At 45.1% G+C, this 10,605-nt stretch overlaps 1 protein-coding gene across 1 annotated transcript; it reads left to right on the plus strand.

Moving 5' to 3' along the window:
* Positions 1 to 5,385: 5,385 nt before the first annotated feature.
* Positions 5,386 to 9,858, plus strand: Kbtbd7 (kelch repeat and BTB domain containing 7). The gene has a single exon (XM_075949250.1). The coding sequence runs from the start codon at positions 5,695 to 5,697 to the stop codon at positions 7,795 to 7,797; it is 2,103 nt and encodes a 700-aa protein (XP_075805365.1). The 5' UTR covers positions 5,386 to 5,694; the 3' UTR covers positions 7,798 to 9,858.
* The last annotated feature ends 747 nt before the right edge of the window (positions 9,859 to 10,605 follow it).

Here is a 10,605-nt window from a genome sequence, read left to right on the forward strand (position 1 = left end):
TACTGTGTTTTTTATGCAGCCTGTAATGAAGTGTATATATATCCCTTGCCTTAAAGGTTAAACAGGTAAAATATAGTATACATTAGCATGATTAGAATAAAAACTAGGAAAATAGATTGCAGAAAGCCGAGTTCAATCTGCAGAAAGAAGGGAGCCTAGGGACGCCCATCTGGAGCGGAATCCTAGGGAGAGACAAAAGGATCTGGACGGGTCCCATAGGCGTGGGTCCATTCTACCTTGACTAAAGGGCAGAGTTGGAACTTCTGCTCCTTCAAGGATATTGTCAACAGTTCAAATAACAGGTGTGACTAATATCCATACCTGATAGTTCAGGTATTAAGAAGCAGATCTGTTTCTGTCTCAAACAAAAGTCTAAAGATCCAACTAGGTTCCTACTCTCTTGGTGTGATAACTGTGGATTCCACCCAGGAAGCCTACAGAGTGTTTTGGTCTAGGCTGTGAGTGTTACGTGTCTTGTTTTAGCAACAGAAAGTTTAACTAAGAAAGTACCCTGTAATCCTTCAACTGGTCAGTTCATCCCTTGTATCATGTGAATGCAGTTTTTATCTTATCCTACCTTTAGGGGTCGGAATATTTAATCAAATGGAAATTAAATGCAGGTAATTTTCAGTTATTCACTGGAGCTCCCTCCCGGTACTGTACTAGGCTTCTGTTTTATTATGTTCACTCACATCTTCGTTCTCTTTACTATTTTTCTAATCCCCATGCTCCTACCCTGGTAAGTGGTATCCTTGTCAAAGCTGATCTCCGACAGGTCTGCCCCATGGGAGACACCAGGAAAGAGCAGGAATGAAGTCAACCAGCACAGAAATGGTGGAGTGTGAAGTAAGAGACATTTGACCTTCTTAGAGCCTTGAGTTGATCCCATGTTGAAAACATTCATGAACAGAGACGAATAAGGATTCTGCTGTAGGCGACTATGTCAGTTACAAGAAAACTTTGAATTGAAACTTTGAGAAGCCAGTGACAAGGAGCATGCTAGGGATAAAGCTGTGGCAGGACGCCTAAGTGCGTACTGCCATCCTGCGACTTTGGTTTGCGCATCATTGACCATCGCCTAGGGATTCAGAGAACCACATCTGCAGCAATCATCTGCATGAGCTGCAATGATGTTGACCTTTAAACTTCCAGAGCCTTGCTTTATGATTGAACTTTGCTCGAGATGATTTCCTAGAAAAGTTTCCTGAAAGTTGTTTAGTGCCAACGATTATGAGGAAACTCCTGACATTTGATATAATTTATTGTACATTGAAATCTCTGATCTGAATACATTGCATTGAGTTTGCCCGTTGCATCCATCTGTAGGAACACCTGCTCAAACAGAAGGAAACCTTCGCTCCATCTCGCGCAGTTTCCTCATGTCTCTTTCCAATCCAGCAATCTACCAGCTCCACCCTCATCCAAGACTGGCTGCTTTCATGACTACTGTTCATGGAAGCTTATTTTCACCGGCCTGGGAGTCTGCCATCTGGATGGACAATTCTTTTATTTTAAAAAAACAAACAGCCGGGCGGTGGTGGAGCACGCCTTTAATCCCAGCACTTGGGAGGCAGAGGCAGGCGGATCTCTGTGAGTTCGAGACCAGCCTGGTTTACAAGAGCTAGTTCCAGGACAGGCTCCAAAACCACAGAGAAACCTGTATCGGAAAAAGCAAAAAAAAAAAAAAACAAAAACAAAAAAAAACAAAACAAAACAAAAACAAAATAAAAAACAATCTTTTTTTCATTTTACATACTAATTCCAATTTCCACTCCCTCCCCTCCTTCCATTCCCTTCACCCCCCCCCATCCACTCCTTAGAGAGGGTAAGGCACATTGCTTTGGGGAAGGTCCAAGGCCCTCCCTACTATATCTAGGCTGAGCAAGGTATCCTGGATGGACAATATTTTTTGGACAATTCTTTATCTGCCTTCTTTTACTTAGTATAAAAAATTCGAGACTTGGTGAGCGGTGGTAGTACACACCTTTCATCTCAGCACTTGGGAAGAAGAGGCAGGAGGATCTCTTGCGTTTGAGGCCACCCTCGTTTACAGAGTGAGTTCTGGGGCAGCCAGGGCTTCACAATGAAACCCTGTCTTACAAAAAAAAAATTGAGCTGGGCAGTGGTGGCGCATGCCTTTAACCCCAGCACTCAGGAGGCAGAGGCAGGCAGATCTCTGTGAGTTTGAGGCCAGCCTGGTCTACAAGAGCTAGTTCCAGGACAGCCTCCAAAGCTACAGAGAAACCTTGTCTCGAGAAAAGAAAAATTGAGACTTGTCTACATTATTATATACATTAAAAGTAATTTCTTTTTTGATTTCTGAGTCATGGTATACTGTATGAATATACTATTTTTATTCTGTTGATTGTTGGATTATTGGCTGATCACAGCCACTCTGGGTACAGCTACTATGGAAAATTCGAATATAGCTCTTTTTGTAGATTGTTATGTAATATTTTGTTTGTGTTCTGACAAAGCTTGCCTTGAAATCAGAGGTAGAAGCTAGCCACTAGTTTACCATAGAGGCTAGGCCGAGGTGGTATACACACCATTAATCCCAGAATTTGGGTGGAGGAAGCAGGAAGATCAGGTGGTCGAGGCCACACTGGGCTATAGGAGTTTGAACCAGTCTAAAAGAGAAACAGAAGCCGGGCGGTGGTGGCGCACGCCTTTAATCCCAGCACTCGGGAGGCAGAGGCAGGTGGATCTCTGTGAGTTCGAGACCAGCCTGGTCTACAAGAGCTAGTTCCAGGACAGGCTCCAAAGCCACAGAGAAACCCTGTCTCGAAAAACCAAAAAAAAAAAAAAAACAAAACAAATAAAAGAGAAACAGATGTGTGTGATGTTGGCTTCCACCTTTGATCCCAGGACATGGGAAGTTCACACCTTTCATCCCAGTACTTGGGAGGCTCACACCTTTAATCCCAGCATTAGGGAGGTGGAGACAGGAATATAAGGCAGGTGGAAACAGGATCACTCCCCCAGTCAGTCTCAGGACTTCTTGAGACAAGGTCTACCCCATTCTGTCTGAGAGGTAAGTCTCTTGTGGCTGGCTTCTCTGATCTTTCAGCTTTCATTCTCAATATCTGACTCTGGGTTTTTATTGATTGAGACTTAATGAGATTCACGTTTCAGTAGATGCTACCATTTCCCTAGGGCCTAGCAGTGAAATTACCCGATGTTCAAAAGAAACTATCAAAGAGTCTTTTTTTTTAAAAAGTATTTATTATGTATACAATATTCTGTCTGTGTGTATGCCTGCAGGCCAGAAGAGGGCACCAGACCTCATTACAGATGGTTGTGAGCCACCATGTGGTTGCTGGGAATTGAACTCAGGACCTTTGGAAGAGCAGGCAATGCTCTTAACTGCTCAGCCATCTCTCCAGGTCCCCCCCCCAACACACACAAAGAGTCTTTTTAATGTAGTCACAGCAGTTCCCATTTGTACTCTCCGTATGTAAGATTCCAGTGGCATCCTTTTAATTTTAGATATTCTGGTGAGTGTGAGATGAACCCTCACTGTGGATTGACTACATTCACCAGATGGGCACTTTCGCATGTGTTTTTATTTGCCAGTGTGCATATAACACATTTTCCCCAGAATAGTGCCTACATTTTTGTTTATTTTCACCGTGTCATGGTTTAAATAAAAATGCTGCCGGTCCCCAAGTGGCTGTAGCAGGCAGAGGGTCCCAAGACCACACCGCAGGTTTCCAAAGTGGCGGCAGGCAGCGGGTCCCAAGAGCGGCTAGTCCCAAGCAGGGACGGCACAGTTCCCCATGTGGCTGCAATGGGCCCACCAGGGGCAGGCAGGGAGCAGAGGGGTGGGTGAGAGACCTCTATGGGGAAGCCAGTCCCACGAGAGATGGATAGGCATGCCATGAGACAGCCTTGGCAGGGAGCCATGTGAGGGAGGGGAGACAGACGGATAGGCACGCCATGCAGAGTGAGGTTGGATATTTATTTAGTGGGTTATGGAGGGAAAAGGGGGAGAAGAGCAGAGAGAGGCTGATGGGGGGGAGAGAGAAATGGGAAGAAGGGAGAGACAACTGCCTCAGAGAGGGAGAGGACGGAAGGGACTCTGGCTAGAAACTAAATGTCAGCTTGTCTCAGCTGCAGGGGGGAGAGGGCGTGACTTGTCTCTTAAAGGGACAGTACAGACCATTACACACTACTTTGGACTGTACTTTGGATGAGCAGAAACTTGTGATTTTGTTGATGCTCACTTTGTGTTTTTATTTTTTTTATTGGACTGCTGTCGTGTGTGTGGGCTAAGAACTGCAGCCTAAATTTCACAGAAGCTTTTTTCAAGACAAGGCTCCCCTGCATTACTATTGGCTCCTGGTTTCTCAAATTGACACTGGAGGGTGGGTGAGATGGCTCAGTTTTCTAACAAGCCTTAAGGCATGAGTTTGATCCCCAGAACGCATGTGGGCATACTTGCAATGGTGTGCACGCATAAATGCCGTAAAACATGATAAAAATTCAAATTAAACTTTTAAAAAGGATCCATCAGTTCCAGGCGGTGGTGGCACATGCCTTTTAATCCCAGCACTAGGGAAGCATAGTCAGGCGGATCTCTGGGATCCAGGCAGGGTTGCTCTTGGAGGCCTGGTCTATGTTGTGAGTTATAGGACAGCCAGGGCTGCTACAGAGAAACCCTCTCTCAAAAACACTAAATAAAGAGCAAATGAAAAAAGTCGAAAGTTATATTTACAGAAGTTTAGTTTTGTTTTTGTCATGGCTCATGGCTTCAAAGGCGTGGATGTCTCTTTTTTTTTTTTTTCTCGGTTTTTCTAGAGTTTCACTGTGTAGCTCTGTTTGTCCTGAGACTCACTCTGTAGACGGGCAAGGCTGAAATTCAGATCCTCCTGCCTCTGGCTTCTGAGTGCTGGGATTAAAAGCGTGCCCCATCACTACCCAGCTGTCTTTTATTAAATAAAAAAAAGCTGATTTTGCATTTTAGTCACAATCAAAGAATGTAGAATGGGTACTTTTACTCTGAACTTGGAAGCATTTTTATTTATTTAGGTTTTTTGTTACTGTTGTGTCGCCCCACACCCACCCCTAACCCACCTGCAAGGGATTTCCCTTTGTAACAGCCCTAGCTATGAATCGCACTATGTAGATCATGCTGGCCACAAATCCACAGAGATCCTCCAGTCTCAGCCTCACCAGTGAGGGATTAAAGGCGTAGATCACTAGGCTAGGCTGAAATCTTAAGCATCAAATTCGCGATACTAACTGCTTTCCACCTCTGTGAAAGGAGTCAACAGAAACAGTACCCAAACTACAACTCCCAAGACGCAAAGCTGCTGCGGCCCGTCCTCTGTTTTGGTCGGCGAGCCTTGATCCCGTCGTGCATCGAGGCGCGCGAAAGGCAACCTGGGAAGAGTAGTTCGTCCGGGCACCTACCGGTTTCGCCAGCGCGGCAGAAGCTGTTCTCGCGGCTGGAGCTCTGGGTCGTGTGGGGGTGAGCGGAGCAGAGAAAGGGCGCGAAGGGAAACGGTGAGTCAGGCCGGGGCTACGCGATAAAGGGAGGCGGCACCGCCGCGGAGGCTCAAGCGGAGTAACTGCGGCCGCGAGCCGAGTCTGTTCTGGGACGCCTCCGTCGGCGTCGGCGAGGGAGGCGTGAGGAGGAGCCGGGCGTCTGCAGCCGTTCTCGCCCTCGGCGCCCCGCCGCCATCTCCAGCCATGCAGTCCCGGGAAGACGGCCCGCGCTCTCGCCGCCTCTCCAGTCCCCGTGGCGGGAGGCGACCCAAGAGGATCTCCAAACCCTCGGTGTCGGCCTTCTTCACGGGCCCGGAGGAGTTAAAGGACACGGCCCATTCTGCAGCCCTGCTGGCCCAGCTCAAGTCCTTCTACGACGCGCGGCTGCTGTGCGATGTCACCATCGAGGTGGTGACGCCCGGCAGCGGGCCCGGCACGGGCCGCCTCTTCTCGTGCAACCGCAACGTGCTGGCGGCGGCGTGCCCCTACTTCAAGAGCATGTTCACCGGCGGCATGTACGAGAGCCAGCAGGCCAGCGTGACCATCCACGACGTGGACGCCGAGTCCTTCGAGGTCCTGGTCGACTACTGCTACACCGGTCGCGTGGCGCTCAGCGAGGCCAACGTGCAGCGCCTGTATGCGGCGTCCGACATGCTGCAGCTGGAGTACGTGCGCGAAGCCTGCGCCTCTTTCCTCGCCCGCCGCCTCGACCTGACCAACTGCACGGCCATCCTCAAGTTCGCCGATGCCTTTGACCACCACAAGCTGCGCTCGCAGGCCCAGTCCTTCATCGCTCACAACTTCAAGCAGCTCAGCAGGATGGGCTCCATTCGGGAGGAGACGCTGGCCGACCTGACCCTGGCGCAGCTGCTGGCCGTCCTGCGCCTGGACAGTCTAGACGTGGAGAGCGAGAAGACGGTGTGTCACGTGGCCGTGCAGTGGCTCGAGGCTGCTCCCAAAGAGCGGGGCCCCAGCGCTGCCGAAGTCTTCAAGTGCGTTCGTTGGGCACACTTCCCGGCAGAGGATCAGGACTACCTGGGAGGACTACTGACCAAGCCCATTGTGAAGAAGTACTGCCTGGACATTATCGAAGGGGCGCTCCTGCAGCTGCGCTTTGGGGATCGGTTGTACAAGTCCGTGGCGTCCAAGCCGAACAGCAGCCACGGTGGTGGCAGCAACGGCAGCAGCGGCAATAGCAGCAGCAGCAGCAGCAATAGCAGCAGTAGCTCTGTGGTGTCTGTAGCAGAGAATCCACCCCAGAGGTTGGGTATGTGTGCCAAAGAGATGGTGATCTTTTTCGGACACCCCAGAGATCCTTTTCTGTGCTACGACCCCTATTCCGGAGATATTTACACAATGCCGTCTCCTTTGACCAGCTTGGCACACACGAAGACGGTTACCTCCTCGGCTGTGTGCGTCTCTCCAGACCATGACATCTATCTCGCCGCCCAGCCCAGGAAAGACCTATGGGTCTATAAGCCGGCCCAAAATACTTGGCATCAACTGGCGGACCGCTTGCTGTGTCGGGAGGGCATGGACGTGGCATATCTGAATGGCTACATTTACATCTTGGGCGGGCGAGACCCGATTACTGGAGTTAAGTTGAAGGAAGTGGAATGCTACAGCGTTCAGAGGAACCAGTGGGCGCTGGTGGCCCCTGTACCCCATTCCTTCTATTCCTTTGAACTGATAGTGGTCCAGAACTATCTTTACGCCGTCAACAGTAAGCGCATGCTCTGCTACGACCCTAGCCATAATATGTGGCTGAATTGTGCATCTCTTAAACGGAGTGACTTTCAGGAAGCCTGTGTCTTCAAAGATGAGATCTACTGTATTTGTGACATCCCAGTCATGAAGGTCTACAACCCAGCCAGAGGAGAGTGGAGGCGGATTTGTAATATTCCCCTGGACTCAGAGACTCACAATTACCAGATCGTCAATCACGACCAAAGGCTGCTCCTCATCACCTCTACCACTCCCCAGTGGAAGAAGAACCGGGTGACAGTCTATGAATACGATACCAGGGAAGACCTATGGATTAACATAGGTACCATGTTAGGCCTTCTGCAGTTTGACTCTGGCTTTATTTGCTTGTGCGCTCGTGTTTACCCTTCCTGTCTTGAACCTGGTCAGAGTTTCATCACTGAGGAAGATGATGCAAGGAGTGAGTCTAGCACTGAGTGGGACCTGGATGGATTCAGCGAACTGGACTCGGAGTCAGGAAGTTCAAGTTCCTTTTCTGACGATGAGGTCTGGGTTCAGGTTGCTCCTCAGCGGAATGCACCAGATCAGCAGGGTTCTTTGTAAGTCTTTGGAGACGGGAAGATGTTTCTACCATATGGAATGTATCTTAAAACGATACCTTTTCCTGTAAAAGACAGAGTTGATTAGGACTGGAGATTTGGTTTAGAAAGGGTAGCAATTTGAAATATTAATACAGTATACAAAATTTATACATTTTTGACTTGAAATCAACTTATTTGAGTAATTTACTGGGCTGGAAGTCCGTGATTAAAATGCATAGTGACCTGTTAGTGGATTTGTTGTTGCTGTTAATTAGTATGTTCATATTTTAATTTTCCTAATTTAATTAAATCTTGCCTAGTGCTACAAGATCTTTAATTTGTTACTAGGGAAACTGGACTGAGAATTGTTGGATTTTGAAGGTGTTCACATTTTCCTTCAGAAAAATGAAAGGTTCCATTTTTAAGTAGGTTTGTAGTGTTCTCAGTTATAGTTATTAAAATTTAGTATGCTCTCCTTTAGTAAGGTAACAAGTGATTCCATGTTGATAATGTGTTCAGTGGGCTTATATAGTCACAGGAAATTTTAAAAATCAGGATTCCACTGTTTTTATATGTGCTAAATATGTCCTGTTTCTTACCTTGAAAATAAAAGAATTTCTAGTAGTGTCACTAATTTAAGCACCCTTCTAAACCAAAAAAATGAAAAAGATAACTCGCTTTATAAAGTCAGTTTTGATCTGTACATGTTAAATGCTTTGACTCAGAGGAACAACCCTTTTCTTCACTGGACATGATTAGCTAATGTAAATTTCTCACTGTCTTAAAAAGTTTGTTTGCTTCCCTAAAATATTTTGGCTATATAGTTTTAGTATTCATCTTAGAGGTTTTTATCAGCAGAAAGTGATTTATTCTTTGATGTATGTGAAGTAATATTGGTGTTGAAAATATGTATAAGCTAAAGGCAGTATTTTATTGACCAGTAGTTGTAGTGTTTATCAACTCAAGTGCCAGCAAAGAACTTTGAAACTTCAAGCTGTGTAGAGAACTGTTTTGTGTAATGAACTATTGTCCATTTTTTAAGTTACTGTAATAAATGTTCTTGATTTTCAGCTTGAAGATATTTTTGTATTAAAAGTTGAGAGTTAAAGAACTTAAGAGGACGGCGGGTGACATTTGGGGCCAGTGGTTAAGAGTATGTTCAGTTTTCCCTAAACAGTGGTGTACATGGCCATTTTAATTACGGTGTCTGTTTCTATTCTGTATTTCACTGTGAGTTATGCCCCAGCTTTTGTTTCAGTCACCATATGTAAGGGAAAGTCCAGAAAGTAAACCACGCAAAACTGGCATTATTACGTTATAGGTGCTTCCCTTTTGAAGGTTTATTAATACATGTGGTTGTCATAATACATATACACGACAAATGGTGTACATATACAAATGTTTTATGCTATAAAGTTTTCTATACTCTTTTAGAATTATCTTCCTGAGTCTTTCTTCAATAACATGCAAATTCCTTTTTACTCTGTAGTGACAAAATGCTCATCTCTGTAGAGGACAGAAGAATCTGCTCCAGGACAGGGACGTGATTATTTTTTTTTTAATGAAAAACAAAAAATAAAATAACAAAACAAAATGCCACAGATAATGTATTATTTGTCATTTTGATTAGCTGTGTGGAAGTGTAAAAACATTTTCAGCTCAGTGGTAGGTAGGCTTCAGTGGCCTAAGTAAATTCTGCTCCATCGGTATAGGGAATGTTATAAGAACTACCCCTGACTTAGAAAGCTGTTTTTCCCTGTGTGGGGGCCAACTTTTTCTTTTACAGTAACTTCTGTTGATAACTTTTGTAACGTGGAAACTTAGTGACGCGTATCTCAACCAGATTATTCATCTGCACAATTAAAATCTGCAATTGATGTATAAAAGGCAGATTCTCAATTCATCATTCTCAACTCTTGAGTTAAAGCTTAGGCTAAATGTTAGTAATATCTTGGCTTACAAACACATTTTCTTGGGAAGGATTTTGATTTTGTGAAACATTTGTGAATTAGGGAATAGATGCTATTTATAGATAAATGATTTGTATGTTGCTAGTTACAAATAAAGCTGGTTTTAAACTGCAGGCTTCCTGGCTTTATGCTTTATTTGGTTGTCTGTTAAGTGCATAAAACTTGCTTGTTCAGTGACACAGCTAGCAATATTGAAGTCTTTCTGGACAAGAACTGACTTCTGCCGATTAATCAGCGCATCTTTCAGCAAATGCTCGGTGTACTGCCATTTGTAAGATTGAGAATTGCATCAGCTGCTTCTATGTATCAATAGTGTGAACGTCTGAGAACCTAAATTACTTCAGACACTTTAGGTGGAAGCTAGGATTGTAAGTTTTCCGGGCTAGCCTGGGCTATACAGATCCTATTTGAATAGGACAAAAAACAAAATGTCATTGTTCTCAAAATGGTTGAAGGCTGATTTAGCAAATAGCTTTTTTAAAGTTGGATTTAGGATTAAAAGATTGTAATAGTTACTTCCTATCTTGTCTGGTTGAACTGCTTTTTTTCTGTTCTGGACTTCTGAGTCATTCCTTAGGAAATGTATGGCGTGTTTATCTTTTCACAGTTCCCATCGAGATTATAATGACACCTATTTCTGGCTAAGAACAATTATGCCAGTGCTGAGGACACCGCTACAAAAAAGAATTAGTCATTTCCTACAGGACACACAGCTCAAATACTTGAATAAAATGCATCATGATCCTACTCACAAAACAAAGGAATAAGACCTTTAATTTCTGACAAATGAAAATTGATATGCAGCCTCAACAAAGGCAAACTTGACATCTAAAATTTGTGTTTAGTTATTAAATATAAAT

Source organism: Microtus pennsylvanicus, chromosome 15 (genome assembly GCF_037038515.1).
Source record: "Microtus pennsylvanicus isolate mMicPen1 chromosome 15, mMicPen1.hap1, whole genome shotgun sequence".
NCBI lineage: Eukaryota > Metazoa > Chordata > Mammalia > Rodentia > Cricetidae > Microtus > Microtus pennsylvanicus.